The following is a 15,078-nucleotide window of genomic DNA, read 5'->3' on the forward strand; positions in this document are numbered from 1 at the left end:
TCCGCGGTCATTCACTCTTCAGTCATATTCATTGGCCAGGAGGTTCAGGCAACTGCGTTTCTATTGGTTATTCCTTTCGTCCCACCTCCCCCTGCCTTTCCTCGTCCTCTGACTGGTCTTACAGCCCTACGCCTTCTCCGTTTCCTCTTTCCAGATGATGACCCACCCCCTTTTCGCCTCGAGCCTCGCCCACGATTCCAACGATTGGCAGAAGCCCAGGTCTCTCTCTCCCACTATTCGTCCAAATCCTCTGACTAGGCGGGAGAAAAAAGGAGCGCGATGGGCCAGTCCGCGCGCAGGCGTGGAACGCCGAGACGCTAGCCGCGGAGCCGGCTCTGCGGCGTGTGCGCAGGCGCGAGGTCGGCGGCTCGCCCCAAGCGGGAGGGAGGGGGCGGTGGCGAGAGCGCGCGACGGGGGTGAGAGGGTACGAGAGAGACCCCGGCGCGCGGCACCCCCCGACCCCTGCCCCGCCTCTGCGCGCCCAGCGGCCGCCCCGCCCCCGGCGCGCGCCGAGCCGCGCCCTTCGCCCTCTCCCCTTTCTCGGCTGGCCTCGCCGGGAGGCCCGAGGGGCGGCGCCTTCTGCGGCCTCCCCGGCGGGGGGATGTGAGGGGCGGCCCGCGGCCATGGAGACGGGCCCGGCGCCCCTGGTGGCCCCGCCGCGCCGTCATGGCGCCCCCGCGGCCCCCTCGCCGCCGCCCCGAGGTTCCCGGGCCGGGCCCGTAGTGGTGGTGGCTCCGGGACCTCCAGTGACTACGGCCACTTCGGCCCCCGTCACCCTGGTGGCCCCCGGGGAGGCGCGGCCCGCCTGGGTCCCGGGGTCGGCCCAGACCTCTGCTCCGGCTCCGGCCCCAGCCCCGGCTGTCACGGGCAGCACGGTGGTGGTGCTGACCCTGGAGGCCTCGCCCGAAGCCCCAAAGCCGCAGGTCCCCTCCGGCCCGGAACCCCCAGAGCCCGCGGCGGTGGCTGGAGTTGAGACGTCGAGGGCTCTGGCCGCAGGGGCAGACTCTCCGAAGACAGAGGAGGCTCGACCCTCACCCGCCCCAGGACCAGGGACCCCTACCAGGACCCCTTCCAGAACGGCTCCTGGGGCCCTGACCGCCAAACCCCCGCTTGCCCCCAAGCCGGGAACCACAGTGGCCTCAGGAGTGACTGCACAGAGTGCATCAGGACAAGTGACAGGTGGGCATGGAGCTGCCGCAGCAACGTCAGCATCAGCAGGACAGGCTCCTGAGGACCCCTCAGGCCCTGGCACAGGCCCCTCTGGGACTTGTGAGGCTCCGGTAGCTGTCGTGACCGTGACCCCAGCTCCGGAACCTGCTGAAAACTCTCAAGACCTGGGCTCCACGTCCAGCCTGGGACCTGGCATCTCTGGGCCTCGAGGGCAGGCCCCGGACACGCTGAGTTACTTGGACTCCGTGAGCCTCATGTCTGGGACCTTGGAGTCCTTGGCAGATGATGTGAGCTCCATGGGCTCAGACTCAGAGATAAACGGGCTGGCCCTGCGCAAGACGGACAAGTATGGCTTCCTTGGGGGCAGCCAGTACTCGGGCAGCCTGTGAGTACCAGTGGGCACCCAGCGGGACTGCCTCGGGGAAGCAGAGGTTGGGGGAGGGCGAAACGATACACTTTGCCCAGACTCTGGCAGCCCAGCCTCCTCTGAGGATCCATGGGGTGATCAGCGCGAGCTGCCGTGTCTTGAGCATCCTGAGGTGCCTGTGACATTGGCATGTTAGTGGAGTTTCAGACCAGGGGTCAAGAGGTCTGGGTTTAAGCCTTGTCTTTGATGGGTTGTGTGCCCTTGAGCTAGTGGCTTCCCCATTTCCGTGCCTCAGTTTCTTCCTCTATAAAGTGGATTGAATGAGATGATACCTGAGGTCATCCCAGCTCTTTGATGGGGAACTCCAGCTACATGCCGGATATTCTGGAGGGTTGGTTGGGCGAGGGTTCTGGTAGAGACCCTTGGTCCCTTAGGGGTGGATAGCCTGGGAGGGGTGCAGGCACCTCCCTTCCCCCATAGCCCTAGGTTCCAGGGATGGAATAGAGAGGTGGGGAAGTCTGGCTGATGGGAGACCGTGCAGTCAGGACCCCGCTGTGAAACGGCAGTCTCGTTTCTGCACTGAAGTAAATGGGGTGGGAGAGGCCTCTTCCCCATTTCCTCATCTCCCCAGCCGGGCTGACTCTTTCCCAGTTCTCTCCGGGGCCTGAGTCACTCCCGAGGTAGGGGGTGATTGCCTCTGACTTCTTCCTTCCCCCTCTCTGGATCCTGCCCGTTGTTCCTGTGCCCCTTTGACCTGCTGGGCCAGTCAGCCTACAGCATCGCCTGGGCCCCCAGGTGTCAGGTCCCAGGTGCTAAGGATAAAATAGTCCTTTCAAGGAGCCAATCATCTGGAGAGAAAAACAAGTACTTAAACAGTTGGTTTCAGTAGAAGACCTCGGGTTTAGCATAGAGATCCCCAGAGGGTTTCCTGAGCGCACCTAGAGCAGGGAGTCAGCTGAACCTGCTCTGAATCCTGGAGAGTAAGTAGGATTGATTTAGTCTTGGCTATGTGTGCAGGGATGGGGGAAAGCCCTGTGGAAGAGTTTTCCAGGAGGGTTCATGAGCCAACCAAAATCAGAAAGCCTTTGATTGGGTACCAACATTCAGGGTCTTACACGGGAAAGCAACTGAGGTTTGACCCTGGTGCTTTCTAGGCACGAGGACTCGGTTTGTAGATGAAGAAACAATTAATGCAGTTGAGTGAATTGTCCCCCTCAAATAATCTGGATCTGTGTGACCAGTGGCTCTCTCCTCAATAGCAGGCTGTCCTGTGGAACTCAGACTGAATTCAGTTTGGGGGAGTCCCTCTTGTGTGCCAGGCGCTGTGCCGGGTGCTGTTTCTCTGCTTTGTAGCTTTGTCCCTCTAAGATCAGCTTCCATGCCAGAGAACTCTACCTCTTGGGCAAGACTGACTGTAATCCACGTTACTTTCGCAGCGTTCAGCGGCTCGCTGCTGTCCACAGGATGAAGTTCAGGCTCTTTGGCCTGCACACAGCCTTTCTGGTCACCTTTGCCACCACTCCTCACCGGGTGCTTTGCGCTGTGGTCCTGCTGAACTAGTTGTAGTCCTTTCCCCTTCATATTCAGGCTGTGCACCTGCCAGGAGGGCTTTTCTCCCCTTTCTTTGCCTGCCAAGTTCTACTCATTTCTTCATGGCTTACCTCAGATGTCTCCTCCTCCAGGAAGCCTTCCCTGATACCCACTACCCCCACTCAAATTAGATGTGTCTTTGGTGCATCTTTGTCATTGCATTTCCCATACTGTATTACAGTTATCGCTCCTCTTAGGCCATAATCTTCTTGAGGGCCAGAATGTATCTTACTCTTCCCAGCCCTTGGTAGAGTTTGTAACTGACTTATGATAGAAATTAATGAGAGATAGTCTCTCTGTTTAAGACGCTTCTAGAACAAAGGTAACTAACATTTAATGAGTCCCTTCTATTTAACAGTTGTTTATATGCAGTTTCTCAATAGTCTTCTCATAACTTTGTGATGTAGGTGGTGGTGGTGGTTTTTTTTTTTTTTTTTTTTTGAGACGGAGTTTTGCTCTTGTTGCCCAGGCTGGAGTGCAATAGTGCGATCTTGGCTTACTGCAACCTCCGCCTCCCAGGTTCAAGCGATTCTCCTGCCTCAGCCTCCTGAGTATCTGGGATTGAAGGCATGTGCCACCACACCTGGCTGAGTTTGTATTTTTAGCAGAGACAGGGTTTCACCATGTTGGCCAGGCTGGTCTTGAACTCTCGACCTCAGGTGATCCGCTTCTCACTTCTGACACCTGGGCCTCCCAAAGTGCTGGGATTACAGGCATGAGCCACCATGCCCGGCCCGGTGGTGTCTTTTTATAATTGAGTAAGGGACTCAGGTCATCCCTTGCCAAGGCTCCCCATTGTCTCAGAGACAGAACTGAAATTTGAACTTAGGTGGGTTTGATTCTTAAGACCCGAGCTTTCTTCTGTTCCACTCACCTCCTAGTACTGGCTCCTACAAGTAACTGTTTGAAGAATGATGGGGGCACCATGAGTATGAACCTCTGACAGAACAGTGAGTAAATAGGGCAGCGAGTCCTTTATTTGCCTGGGGTGATTTCAGGGAGGAGGAGGTAGAGTAAATTGCAGGTGACCCAAGGGATCGCAAACGTTTGATAGGACAAAACTCAGATGGTTGCGTCTAAAGAGACAGAAGTACATTTGTTCTGTATTTTATTTTATTATTATTATTTTTTGAGATGGAGTCTCGCTCTGTCATCCAGGCTGGAGTGCAGTGGCACAATCTCGACTCACTGCACCCTCCGCCTCCCGGGTTCAAGCGATTCTCATGCCTCAGCTTTGCGAATAGCTGGGATTTCAAGCACGTGCCACCATGCCTGGCTAATTTTTGTATTTATAGTAGAGACAGGGTTTTACCATGTTGTCCAGGCTGGTCTCAAACTCCTGACCTCAAGTCATCCGCCTGCCTCGGCCTCCCAAAGTGCTGGGATTACAGGCGGGAGCCACCATGCCCGGCCTATTTTATTATTTTATTTTTATTTTTTGTAGAGACAGAATCTCGTTATGTTGCCCAGGCTGGCCTTGAACTCCTGGCCTCAAGTGATCCTCCTGCCTCTGCTTCCCAAAGTGCTGGGATTACAGGCCTGGCCCTCTAGGATATTTTATTTTATGGATAGTAAGGTATTACTTAATGGGCACTTCGCTGTGTGTTATTTCGTATAAACTCTCAACAGACCCCTTCGGGTAAATATTGTTACTTTCGCCACCTTACAGATGAGGAAATTGGGCTTAGCAAAATTAAGTGATTTGCCCAAGGTCACACAATGAATAAATGGTAAAGCTATTTTATAGACCCATTTATATAAATGGATCCAGATCTAATGCAAAATGTGGCTTTAAAATACTCCATACTCTCTCCCCAGATTTGGATGTGTCAGAAGTGAGATTTAAATATGACTTCTGAATAGAGATGCATTAGGGAAGGAAGCCCTTTCAGTGTGCCTTGGGATGCCCAAGTGGCCAGACATCCTGATGTTTGGTAGCTCACAGACTATCCAGTTTCTTGTTTGAGCTTGGGGAGGTGGCTTGCCTCAGTTCCCCCTGCAATGCAGGTTTTACACTATTGCTACTGACCCCTTCCGTGCTCCCCCCAACCCTGCAGAGAGAGCTCCATTCCTGTGGACGTGGCTCGGCAGCGGGAGCTCAAATGGCTGGACATGTTCAGTAACTGGGATAAGTGGCTGTCACGGCGATTCCAGAAGGTTTGAGGGCTGAATGGTGGGCAGGGCAATGCACAAGTTGGGAGGGGCAGCATGTGCTCCAGGGAAGCCCAGGAAGCCGATAATATCTGCCCTCTGGACCACACTGGGGATAGATGGGCCCTGGCGGGGGAATGGCTTTAAAAATAGAAGTCCAGGCCAGGTCCAGTGGAATCAAGCCTATGGGATGTGGGGGGAGTATCCAGGGAGTTTGTGGACTGCTGGGGAAAGCTTGGAGGCTGTGCCGGCCCTTGAAGCTGTCCTCCTCCTGCCACTTTGCCTTAGGTGAAGCTGCGCTGCCGGAAGGGGATCCCCTCCTCTCTCAGAGCCAAGGCCTGGCAGTACCTGTCTAATAGCAAGGAACTTCTGGAGCAGAACCCAGGAAAGTTTGAGGTGCGTGCAGCTCCAAGGTGTGGGGACATGTGGCCCTGTCTGTGCAAGGGGTATCAGTTCCTCCAGATGCTGAGGTAATCCCCACTGTCCCACTGCAGGAGCTGGAACGGGCTCCTGGGGACCCCAAGTGGCTGGATGTGATTGAGAAGGACCTGCACCGCCAGTTCCCTTTCCACGAGATGTTTGCTGCTCGAGGGGGGCATGGGTAAGGTGGCCGGACCATGGGGATCAGTCAGCAAACATTGGCTGGAGGATCCACCTTTTATCTAGGTGGATACAAGACTGAGTTGAAAGTGGTTTTTGCCCTTCAGGACTTGTAGAAGAGCGATCTGTAATGGACTAAGTGTCAAGCCATGTCAAAGGAACTGTCCTGGGAAGGAGACTTGACTCGGGTTGTGTGTGGGGGCACATCCCAGGCTCCTTTGAAGAGCTTGCATTTGGGCTGGGTTTTGGAGGGGTGGGAACTACAGCAGTGGGGCAGGGTTTTCCTGCCTGGGCGTTATGGGAAAGATCACCAGGGACCCTTAAATGCTATGCCAAAGCATTTGGAATTTTGTTCTATAGACCAAGCTTCCTCCAGATGTCAGTATATACTGTTCCCTAGTAGTATACAAGATGATCATCTTAGGGAGTTCTCTGATGGACTTTTTTTTGTTTTGTTTTTTGAGATGGAGGCTCCGTTTGTTGCCCAGGCTGGAATGCAGTGGTGTGATCTCAGCCCACTGCAACCTCTGCCTCCCAGGTTCAAGCAATTCTCATGCCTCAGCCTCCTGAGTAGCTGGGATTATAGGTGCACACCATCGTGCCCGGCTCATTTTTGTGTTTTTAGCAGAGACGGGGTTTCACCATGTTGGCCAGACTGGTCTTGAACTCCCGAACTCAAGTGATCTGCTTGCCTCGGCCTCCCAAAATGCTGGGATTACAGGCGTGAGCCACTGTGCCTGGCCAGATGGATTTTTTATTCTTTTTTTTTTTTTTTTTTTTTTGAGATGGAGTTTTGCTCTTGTCGCCAAGGTAGGAGTACAGTGGCATGATCTTGGCTCACTGCAACCTCTGCCTCCTGGATTCAGGTGATTCTCCTGCCTCAGCCTCCCAAGTAGCTGGGATTACAGGTGCGCACCACCACACCCAGCTAATTTTTGTATTATTAGTAGAGACAGGGTTTCACCGTGTTGGCCAGGCTGGTCTCGAACTCCTGCCCTTAGGTGATCCACCTGCCTTGGCCTCCCAAAGTGCTAGGATTATAGGCGTGAGCCACCACGGTCCGCCGGACAATTTTTTTAATCAATAATTCATCCTTTAGCAAATATTTATTGAGCATCTGTTATCTGCCAGGCACGGTCTAGTCACAAATGATTGCAGTGAACAAAAAACCAAAAAATCCTCTCATGGTGTTTATATTTTAGTAGGGACAAACAATAAATCAGGGAAAGGAAAGTATGTTGTATGTGAAATGATGGTAAGCATTAAAGAGGAGGTTATTTTTATTTTTACTTTTATTTGTTTTTTTGATAGAGATGGGTTTTCATCATGTTGCCCAAGCTGGTCTTGAACTCCTGGGCTCAAGTGATCCGCCCGCCTCAGCCTCCTTAAGTCCTGGGATTACAGGCGTGAGCCACTGTGCCTGGGCCTAAAGAGGAGTTTAAAGCAAGAGGGAAATAGAGAATGTGAGTGGGGATGGGGTTACAAATGACTTGATCCTGCTTATGTTTTAAAAGGGTCATTCTGGCTACCATGCTGAGAACAGACTATAGGGAGACAAGGACAGAAATGGACCAGTTAGGAGACTTCCTGTAATCCAGGAAAGGGGTAAGAGCTAGACCAGCATGGTAGCAGCGGGAGTATGGGGAGAAGTGGTTGGATTCTGGATATATTTTGAAGGTTGAGTCAAAGGGATTTGCCAATGGATTAGACATGCAGTGTGAGAGGAGAGAGGGGAGTAGGGTTTTTGGCCTGAGAAATGAGAAGAATGGAGTTGCTGTTTACTAATACAGATGGGCTAAAGGTAGCTGTGGGGGGCATATCAGGAGCTCAGTTTTGGAACGTTTATTTTTTATTTTTATTTTTTGAGGCAGAGTCTCGCTCTGTCGCCCAGACTGGAATGCAGTGGCACCACCTCGGGTCACTGCAACCTCCGCCTCGTGGGTTCAAGCAATTCTCCTGCCTCAGCCTCCTGAGTAGCTGGAATTACAGGCGCCCGCTACCATGCCCAGCTAAGTTTTGTATTTTTAGTAGAGACGGGTTTTGCCATGTTGGCCAGGCTGGTCTTGAACTCCTGACCTCAAGTGACCTGCTCACCTCGGCCTCCCAAAGTGCTGGGATTACATGTATGAGTCTCCATGCCCGGCAGGGAACATTAAGTTTAAAATGCTTATTGGACTTCTAGATGGAGATGTAAGTTCAGTGTACAGTATACATAAACCTGGATTTCAGGGCAGACGTTTAAACTGGAGATAAATTGGAAATTAAGAGTCGTCAACTTATAGAGGGACTAAATCTTACCCACGAGACTGGATGAAGTCACAAAGGCAACAAATGTAGATACAAAAGGAATTGATGCGAAATGTCCGACAATCGAGCCCTGCAGCTCCAATAGTTTGAGAATGGGAAGATGAGAAAGAGCTGGTAAAGGAGACAGGAATGAGAAGCTAGAGGTAGGAGGAGGACCAGGAGCATGTGACTGGGAGCAAAGTGAAGCGAGGTTTCAAGCATCAGCTGTGTGAAATGCTGCTGAAGGGTCCAATAAAGTCCAGCCTGAAAATTGACCTCTGGATTAAACACTGGAGAAGTCATTAGTGACCATGTTAAAAACAGTTTTGTGGCCAGGCGCAGTGGCTCATGCCTATAATCCCAGCACTTCGGGAGGCCAAGGCGGACAGATCATCTGAGGTTAGGAGTTCAAGACCAGCCTGGCCAACATGGTGAAACCCCATCTCTACCAAAAATATTTTTAAAAGGCCAGGCGTGGTGGCTCACGCCTGTAATCCCAGCACTTTGGGAGGCTGAGGCGGGCAGATCATGAGGTCAGGAGTTCGAGACCATCCTGGCTAACACGGTGAAACCCCCGTCTCTACTAAAAAAATACAAAAAATTAGCCAGGCATGGTGGCGCGGCGCCTATAGTCCCAGCTACTTGGGAGGCTGAGGCAGGAGAATGGCGTGAACCTGGGAGGCAGAGCTTGCAGTGAGCCGAAATCGTGCCACTGCAGTCCAGCTTGGGTGACAGAGGAGATTCTGTCTCAAAAAAAAGAAAAAAATTAGCTTGGTGTGGTGGCAGGTGCCTGTAATCCCAGTTACTCGGGAGGCTGAGGCAGAGGTTTCAGTGAGCCGAGATCGTGCCATTGCACTCCAGCCTGGGCAACAAGAGCGAAACTCCATCTCAAAGGGAAAAAAAAAAAGTTTTGTGGCTGGGCGCGGTGGCTCACGCCTGTAATCCCAGCACTTTGGGAGGCTGAGGCAGGTGGATCACCTGAGGTCAGGAGTTCGAGACCAGCCTGACCAACATGGAGAAACCCCGTCTCTACTAAAAATACAAAATTAACTGGGCATGGTCGGGAGGCTGAGGCAGGAGAATTGCGTGAACCTGGGAGACAGAGGTTGCGGTGGGCCGAGATCGCACCATTGCACTCCAGCCTGGGCAATGAGAGTGAAACTCCGTCTCAAACAAAAACAGTTTTGTGTGGAGCAGTGGGTGAAACCCTGACTGGAGAATGGGAGGAAAGAAATTGAAGGCAGTGAGTCTATAGGTAAGGAAAGAAACAGTGTGGTATTTGGAGGGAAGAGAGGAGTAAAGAGACCTTTTTTTTTTTTTTGAGACAGAGCTGGACTGTCGCCCAGGCTAGAGTGCAGTGGTGTGATCTTGGCTCACTGCAACCTCTGCCTCCCAGATTCCCAGATTCGAGTGTTTCTCCACCTCAGCCTCCCAAGTACCTGGGATCACAGGTGCCCACCACCACACCTGGCTAATTTTTGTATTTTTAGTAGAGACGGGGTTTTGCCATGTTGGCCAGGCTGGTCTCGAACTCCTGACCTCAGGTGATCCGCCCACCTTGGCCTCCCAAAGTGCTAGGATTATAGGCGTGAGCTACTGCGCCTGGTGAAGAGACTTTTTTTTTTTTTTGAAACTCAAATAACAGCATGTGGGTATGCCTGTGGGAATGGTGGAGAGAGAAATTGATAGTGCAGGAGGAAGGGGAGGGTTGTTGGAGTGGTGGCCTGTACACGCGAGAGGGGATGGGATCCTGGGCCCAAGTGGAAAGGAAGTGCTTGCCAGGATCACACTCTTCACCCATAGCAACAGGGAGAAGGCAGGGACACGGAATCAGGCAGGTGGGTGACGGGCGTGGGTGCTTGTGGAAGTTACATATTTATTTTAATATGCATTAGGTAAAATAACCATATCAAACCTGTCATTTCATGGATGGTTTTGCAAAGTGGAGAAAAAATGTCAAGTAAATAATAGTAGGGTGGTATGCAGATAAAATACAGATGAAGATCACACTTGAATGCCTGGAGTTTTGGGAAAAGCTATTCTGGGAAGTGGTCAGGAGGAGGATGTGTCAGACTGGAGGCAGGGAGAGGATCTGGGAGGTCATTTTTTATGGGCAAGAAATGGAGGTCTGAGCTGCGAATGGCTGTGGAGGTGGAGAGGAGCAGGCAGGAATGGAGTTCAGGGTGCAGCGCTGCTTAGGCTTGGAGGAAGGGGCTCTTTTCTGATGTGGGGCTGAGCGAATAGAAGTCCTGGACATGGCAGTGGGGCACCCTCAAGAGGAGCAGGTCTAGGGTACAGATTTTATTCTTTTGGATGCAGAGACAAAAGAAAGGGCTGAGGCACAGCTGGCTTGCAAACTTTCCCCAAGAACCATGAAATCCAGTGAGACTGATAAGGCAGGCCCTGCCCTGAGGAGCTCCTGCTTTGGGGTGACAAAGACATTTAGTGCTAGAGGAGGGCTGATGCTGCGGCTGTGGAAACCTTCCTGGAGAAAATGACCTGGAAGGTTTCTGGGATGTGGCAGAGGAAGGAGGGCGAGGGTGCAGCCTGTGCTGGGATGGCCTGGAGCATGTGGAATATGTAGCCAAAGGCGGAGCCCTGGGGCCTGGAGTGCTCTGCTGTGGGCTGAGCCTTTAGCTGAAGCTCACTCAGCAGGACTGGGCAGATGGATGGAGGAGCCTGGTGGTAAAGCTCTGGGACGAATCTGGAACTGGGTTTGGGGACAGAGCTCTCAGCCCCTGTGACTGCCCTCACAGTCTTCCCCAACCCCCACAGGCAACAGGACCTGTACCGAATCCTGAAGGCCTACACCATCTACCGGCCTGACGAGGGTTACTGCCAGGCCCAGGCCCCTGTGGCCGCGGTCCTGCTCATGCACATGCCTGCGGAGGTCAGCGCCCTGGTCCTGGGCCGGGAGGGGCAGGGGGGATCTCAGCCTACAGTGGTGATGGGGGAGCTCCCTGCTCTCTGCTTCTCAGGCCCCACCCCTCCTCCTTGTTCTTGCTCTTCTCAGCAAGCCTTTTGGTGCCTGGTGCAGATCTGCGACAAGTACCTCCCAGGTTACTACAGTGCAGGGCTGGTGAGTGTCTGGAGGCTGGGTGCATCTGGGGCTGTGGCATTTCCTCCAGGCTGCAGGGAGGTCCCTGCCTTGCCCCACCCTGGCCTTCCCGGCCTCTGCCCACAGGGCTGGCCAGTTCTCCCCTGATGGGGGCACAGCTGACTTGGCCCTCTTCTCATGGCTTGTCCCACCTGCAGGAGGCCATTCAGCTGGACGGGGAGATCTTTTTTGCGCTCCTGCGCCGGGCCTCCCCCCTGGCACATCGCCACCTGCGGCGGCAGCGCATCGACCCTGTGCTCTACATGACGGAGTGGTTCATGTGCATCTTCGCCCGCACCCTGCCCTGGGCGTCGGTGCTGCGTGTCTGGGACATGTTTTTCTGTGAAGGTACTTCTGTGGCCCTCCAGGCCATGCGGGGCTGGGGTTTCTATGGTGGCTACCAGGGGTTCTGTCGTATTTCTGGTGGTCCATGGACAAAAGGTACTTGTTGGGTGGAGGTTTCACCATAAGCAGCTGAGGGCTGGAGAAACAGGCCTGATTTTAGTTCTGCCACCAACCTAGAGCCTGCTCTCCCTGCCAAGATCCTGAGACTGATAGCAGCTCTTGTCCTTTCACGGGGCCTCAGTTTCCTCATCTGAGATTGGCAGTAGATGGGGATGGAGGCTGTGAGTCTGTCCTGATCAGGACAGGCTGAGATCCTGGGTCTGACCACCCCATGCTCTCTACTCTCCACCCCTGCAGGCGTTAAAATCATCTTCCGGGTGGCCCTGGTCCTGCTGCGCCACACGCTGGGCTCAGTGGAGAAGCTGCGCTCCTGCCAAGGCATGTATGAGACCATGGAGCAGCTGCGTAACCTGCCCCAGCAGTGCATGCAGGAGGACTTCTTGGTGCATGAGGTAGGCCTGTGCCCTCAACACAGCCCCTGCCTGCCTCAGCCCGCTCCCACCCTCAGCTCCGTTCTGGTACGCATTTCCTCTCTGTCCAGGTGACCAATCTGCCGGTGACAGAAGCACTGATTGAGCGGGAGAATGCAGCCCAGCTCAAGAAGTGGCGGGAAACGCGGGGGGAGCTGCAGTATCGGCCCTCACGGCGACTGCATGGGTCCCGGGCCATCCACGAGGAGCGCCGGCGGCAGCAGCCACCCCTGGGCCCCTCCTCCAGCCTCCTCAGCCTCCCTGGCCTCAAGAGCCGAGGCTCCCGGGCAGCTGGAGGGGCTCCGTCCCCGCCGCCCCCCGTCCGCAGAGCCAGTGCTGGGCCTGCCCCAGGGCCTGTGGTCACTGCTGAGGGACTGCATCCATCCCTTCCCTCACCCACTGGCAATAGCACCCCCTTGGGTTCCAGCAAGGAGACCCGGAAGCAGGAGAAGGAGCGGCAGAAACAGGAGAAGGAGCGGCAGAAACAGGAGAAGGAGCGGGAGAAGGAGCGGCAGAAGCAGGAGAAAGAGCGAGAGAAGCAGGAAAAGGAGCGAGAGAAGCAGGAGAAGGAGCGGCAGAAGCAGGAGAAGAAGGCTCAAGGCCGGAAGCTTTCACTGCGTCGAAAGGCAGATGGGCCCCCAGGCCCCCAAGATGGTGGGGACAGGCCCTCAGCAGCCGAGGCCCGGCAGGACGCTTACTTCTGACCTCTGCCCTGGGGCTGGACTGCATGGCCCCCCTCTTTCCCTCAGCCAAGAACAGGCCTGGCCCGAGGTGCCACCCCCTAGCCCCTTGTCAGGCTGTCCCTCGCTGGGGAAAGTGGCTTGGTTCCCCATCTCCTCGCCAGCTGCTGATCCCTACACGGGCAGGACAGATGGGCAGCTGCAAATGAGTCTGGAGCCTCTCACCTCCCATGAGCCTCAGCTGGGGTCTCTGCCGCTCCTGCCCCAGTTCCCTCTGGGTCCCCTCCTAGGTGCTGTCCTGAATGGCCCGTTGTCATCCCAGGGGTGACTCCTGGTGATGGGAGTCAGCAGTTTCAGATTCTTACACTCCATGGCTCCCCTTACCATGAGGTGGAGCTGGCTTCCTTTTCCCTGTCTTCAGCCCTCCCTGTCTCGCCCCCTTCCTGGCCAGGGCTCTCCTTCTGGACCTTTCTGTGTTGTAATTATGTACAGAGGATGGGGTTGGCCTGGGGTGGGGGTGCTCGCTTTGTCTTCTGTCCTTTGGTTTTCCTTCTATAATGCTCCTGTACCCAGTTTATTTAAGGGGACATGCACTGGAATAGGAAATGTCCCCCATCTCTCTTCCTGCACCCTGCTGTGCTCCCTCCAAACCCACCTTGCTCTGTGTTCTCAGGCCCCCCTGCTTTGTCTCACCAGGACCCATACCTTTCACCTTGTTCCCTTCCACCCTCCAGTTAGTCCCTATCTGGGTAAGGGTCTTCCCTTGAGCTCCAGGGGGTGGAACCCAATGTTTACATTCTCTTCTGTCTCTGCCCCCACCCCACGCAGCGCTTTGAGGAATCGGAAAAGAACCTGCTGTTGTACCTGGGCCTGTCTCCTACCTTGTTATTTGATGAGGGGGGGGGATGGGGTAAGGACGAAGGAGGGAGGGACAGAGCCAGGACCTGGGTCTCTGTTGAAGCAGCCTGCTGTCTTGGCAAGTAGGTACCTCTTGGCTTTGGATCCATCTCTTAATCACTCATCAGACACTGGTTGAGCTCCTACTCCATCTTTGCCTGGGATCTGCTGTCTCCATTGTCACTGGCTGCCTGGAGCTCTCTGTACCACCTGCAGCACCCGGATCTCCTTCCCAAAGTGCTCATGCAACTTCTGGAAGCTGGAGGGGGTACTCACAGTGGCTAGAAAGCCACTGTCCTCTGGGGATGAGATGGGCTCTTGGCCAGCTGCCTGGCACAGCTCCCAGTATTGGGTCTTGGTTGGGCGGGGGCAGCAGCCCAGCCAGCCACCTCCAGCTCACGCCAGCCAGTGCCCACAGCCAAGTCTCCAGCTCTTCCTGGGTTTCTGCAGCCAGCTTGTAGGCCCGCCCACCTGTGCCCTCCACACCAGGGGTCAGGATGGTAAAGGCATAGGGTTCTGCGGCCTTAAGGTGTGGCTCCACCTGGCAGTTCTCTTAACAGGATGAGGCCCAGGGGTGCATGGTCGGTCTAGTGTTATAGGTAGAAGAGGAGGTTTCCTCAGAGGATGAACCACCGGCGCTGGTAGCTGCGGTTTCGGGTCCCCTTCTTTAGCAAGGTACCTTCCTGGTCTGGGGCTTGTGTTCTGTAACCATGGAAGAAACTGAGCACGGACTTTCTGTGCGGTTTCATCATGATCCAATATGGGAGGAAACCCCTAGGGGGAGAGAAGTGGCCCATCTAGTTGCCTGGGGGAAGAGTAGGGGAACTCTCATGCTATCCTCGTCTGGCTCCAGCAGGTGCTGCCTGGGCACAGTCTTGGCTTAGGGGGATGCAGCCTCCGAGTGTCAAGAGCTAGGGGTCCCAGCACAAGGGCTGACCCCCACTACCTCCCCAATTCCCCCTTCTGCTTGGGCCACATTCCGTTACTTGGGCAGGAGTTGCTAGGCCCTATTTGCTAAGGGGGGCTTCATGCTGCAGAGAGGCACTGTTGCCCTTTTCCAGGCCTACCTGAGAGCAGGGCACAAGGGGCTTCTGGCCTGGGTACTGGTGCCAATGCCACCTCTCCAGTGATGGCTCTCCCACCTCAGAAACCAGGAACTCGCCCAGGGTATGGGCGTGGGACAAATTACTTCCCCTGGGTCCTAAAGGGAGCTGTGTTCAGAAAGTGCCCCGAGAGCCGTCCAGGGGCTCCAGGCTGGCCATCGGGAGAGCCAGGCTTCCCCTCGGGGAGGGCAAGGCTGCACCTCTCAGACTAGGAGGGCTGACCACTGGACCATAGGAGTGGGAAGTCAGGATTTCTAACGAG

At 54.8% G+C, this 15,078-nt stretch overlaps 1 protein-coding gene and 1 long non-coding RNA gene across 2 annotated transcripts; one reads left to right on the forward strand and one right to left on the reverse strand.

Moving 5' to 3' along the window:
- The first annotated feature begins 317 nt into the window (after nucleotides 1–317).
- On the forward strand, nucleotides 318–13,684 carry TBC1D10B (TBC1 domain family member 10B). Its single transcript, XM_003280429.4, has 9 exons — nucleotides 318–1,555; nucleotides 5,185–5,284; nucleotides 5,567–5,674; nucleotides 5,773–5,879; nucleotides 10,940–11,054; nucleotides 11,178–11,243; nucleotides 11,420–11,609; nucleotides 11,964–12,118; nucleotides 12,208–13,684. The coding sequence occupies exons 1-9, from the start codon at nucleotides 624–626 to the stop codon at nucleotides 12,838–12,840; spliced, it is 2,406 nt and encodes an 801-aa protein (XP_003280477.2). The 5' UTR covers nucleotides 318–623; the 3' UTR covers nucleotides 12,841–13,684.
- Nucleotides 13,682–14,854, reverse strand: LOC115831247. The gene is made up of 2 exons (XR_004026775.1): nucleotides 14,781–14,854; nucleotides 13,682–14,415 (listed from the first exon to the last, which is right to left on the reverse strand). It is a non-coding gene; the product is annotated as an uncharacterized LOC115831247 (long non-coding RNA).
- Nucleotides 14,855–15,078: the final 224 nt, after the last annotated feature.

The sequence above is a fragment of the Nomascus leucogenys genome, chromosome 2, assembly GCF_006542625.1.
Source record: "Nomascus leucogenys isolate Asia chromosome 2, Asia_NLE_v1, whole genome shotgun sequence".
In the NCBI taxonomy this organism is placed as follows: domain Eukaryota; kingdom Metazoa; phylum Chordata; class Mammalia; order Primates; family Hylobatidae; genus Nomascus; species Nomascus leucogenys.

What these genes read in the sequence shown, in the direction of transcription:
- TBC1D10B (XM_003280429.4), top strand. Translation starts at nt 624, where the DNA reads ATGGAGACGGGCCCGGCGCCCCTGGTGGCCCCGCCGCGCCGTCATGGC. An exon ending in TCATGCACATGCCTGCGGAG is followed by an intron (nt 11,055 to 11,177) that starts GTCAGCGCCCTG and finishes TGCTCTTCTCAG; the next exon opens with CAAGCCTTTTGGTGCCTGGT. An exon ending in AGGACTTCTTGGTGCATGAG is followed by an intron (nt 12,119 to 12,207) that starts GTAGGCCTGTGC and finishes CTCTCTGTCCAG; the next exon opens with GTGACCAATCTGCCGGTGAC.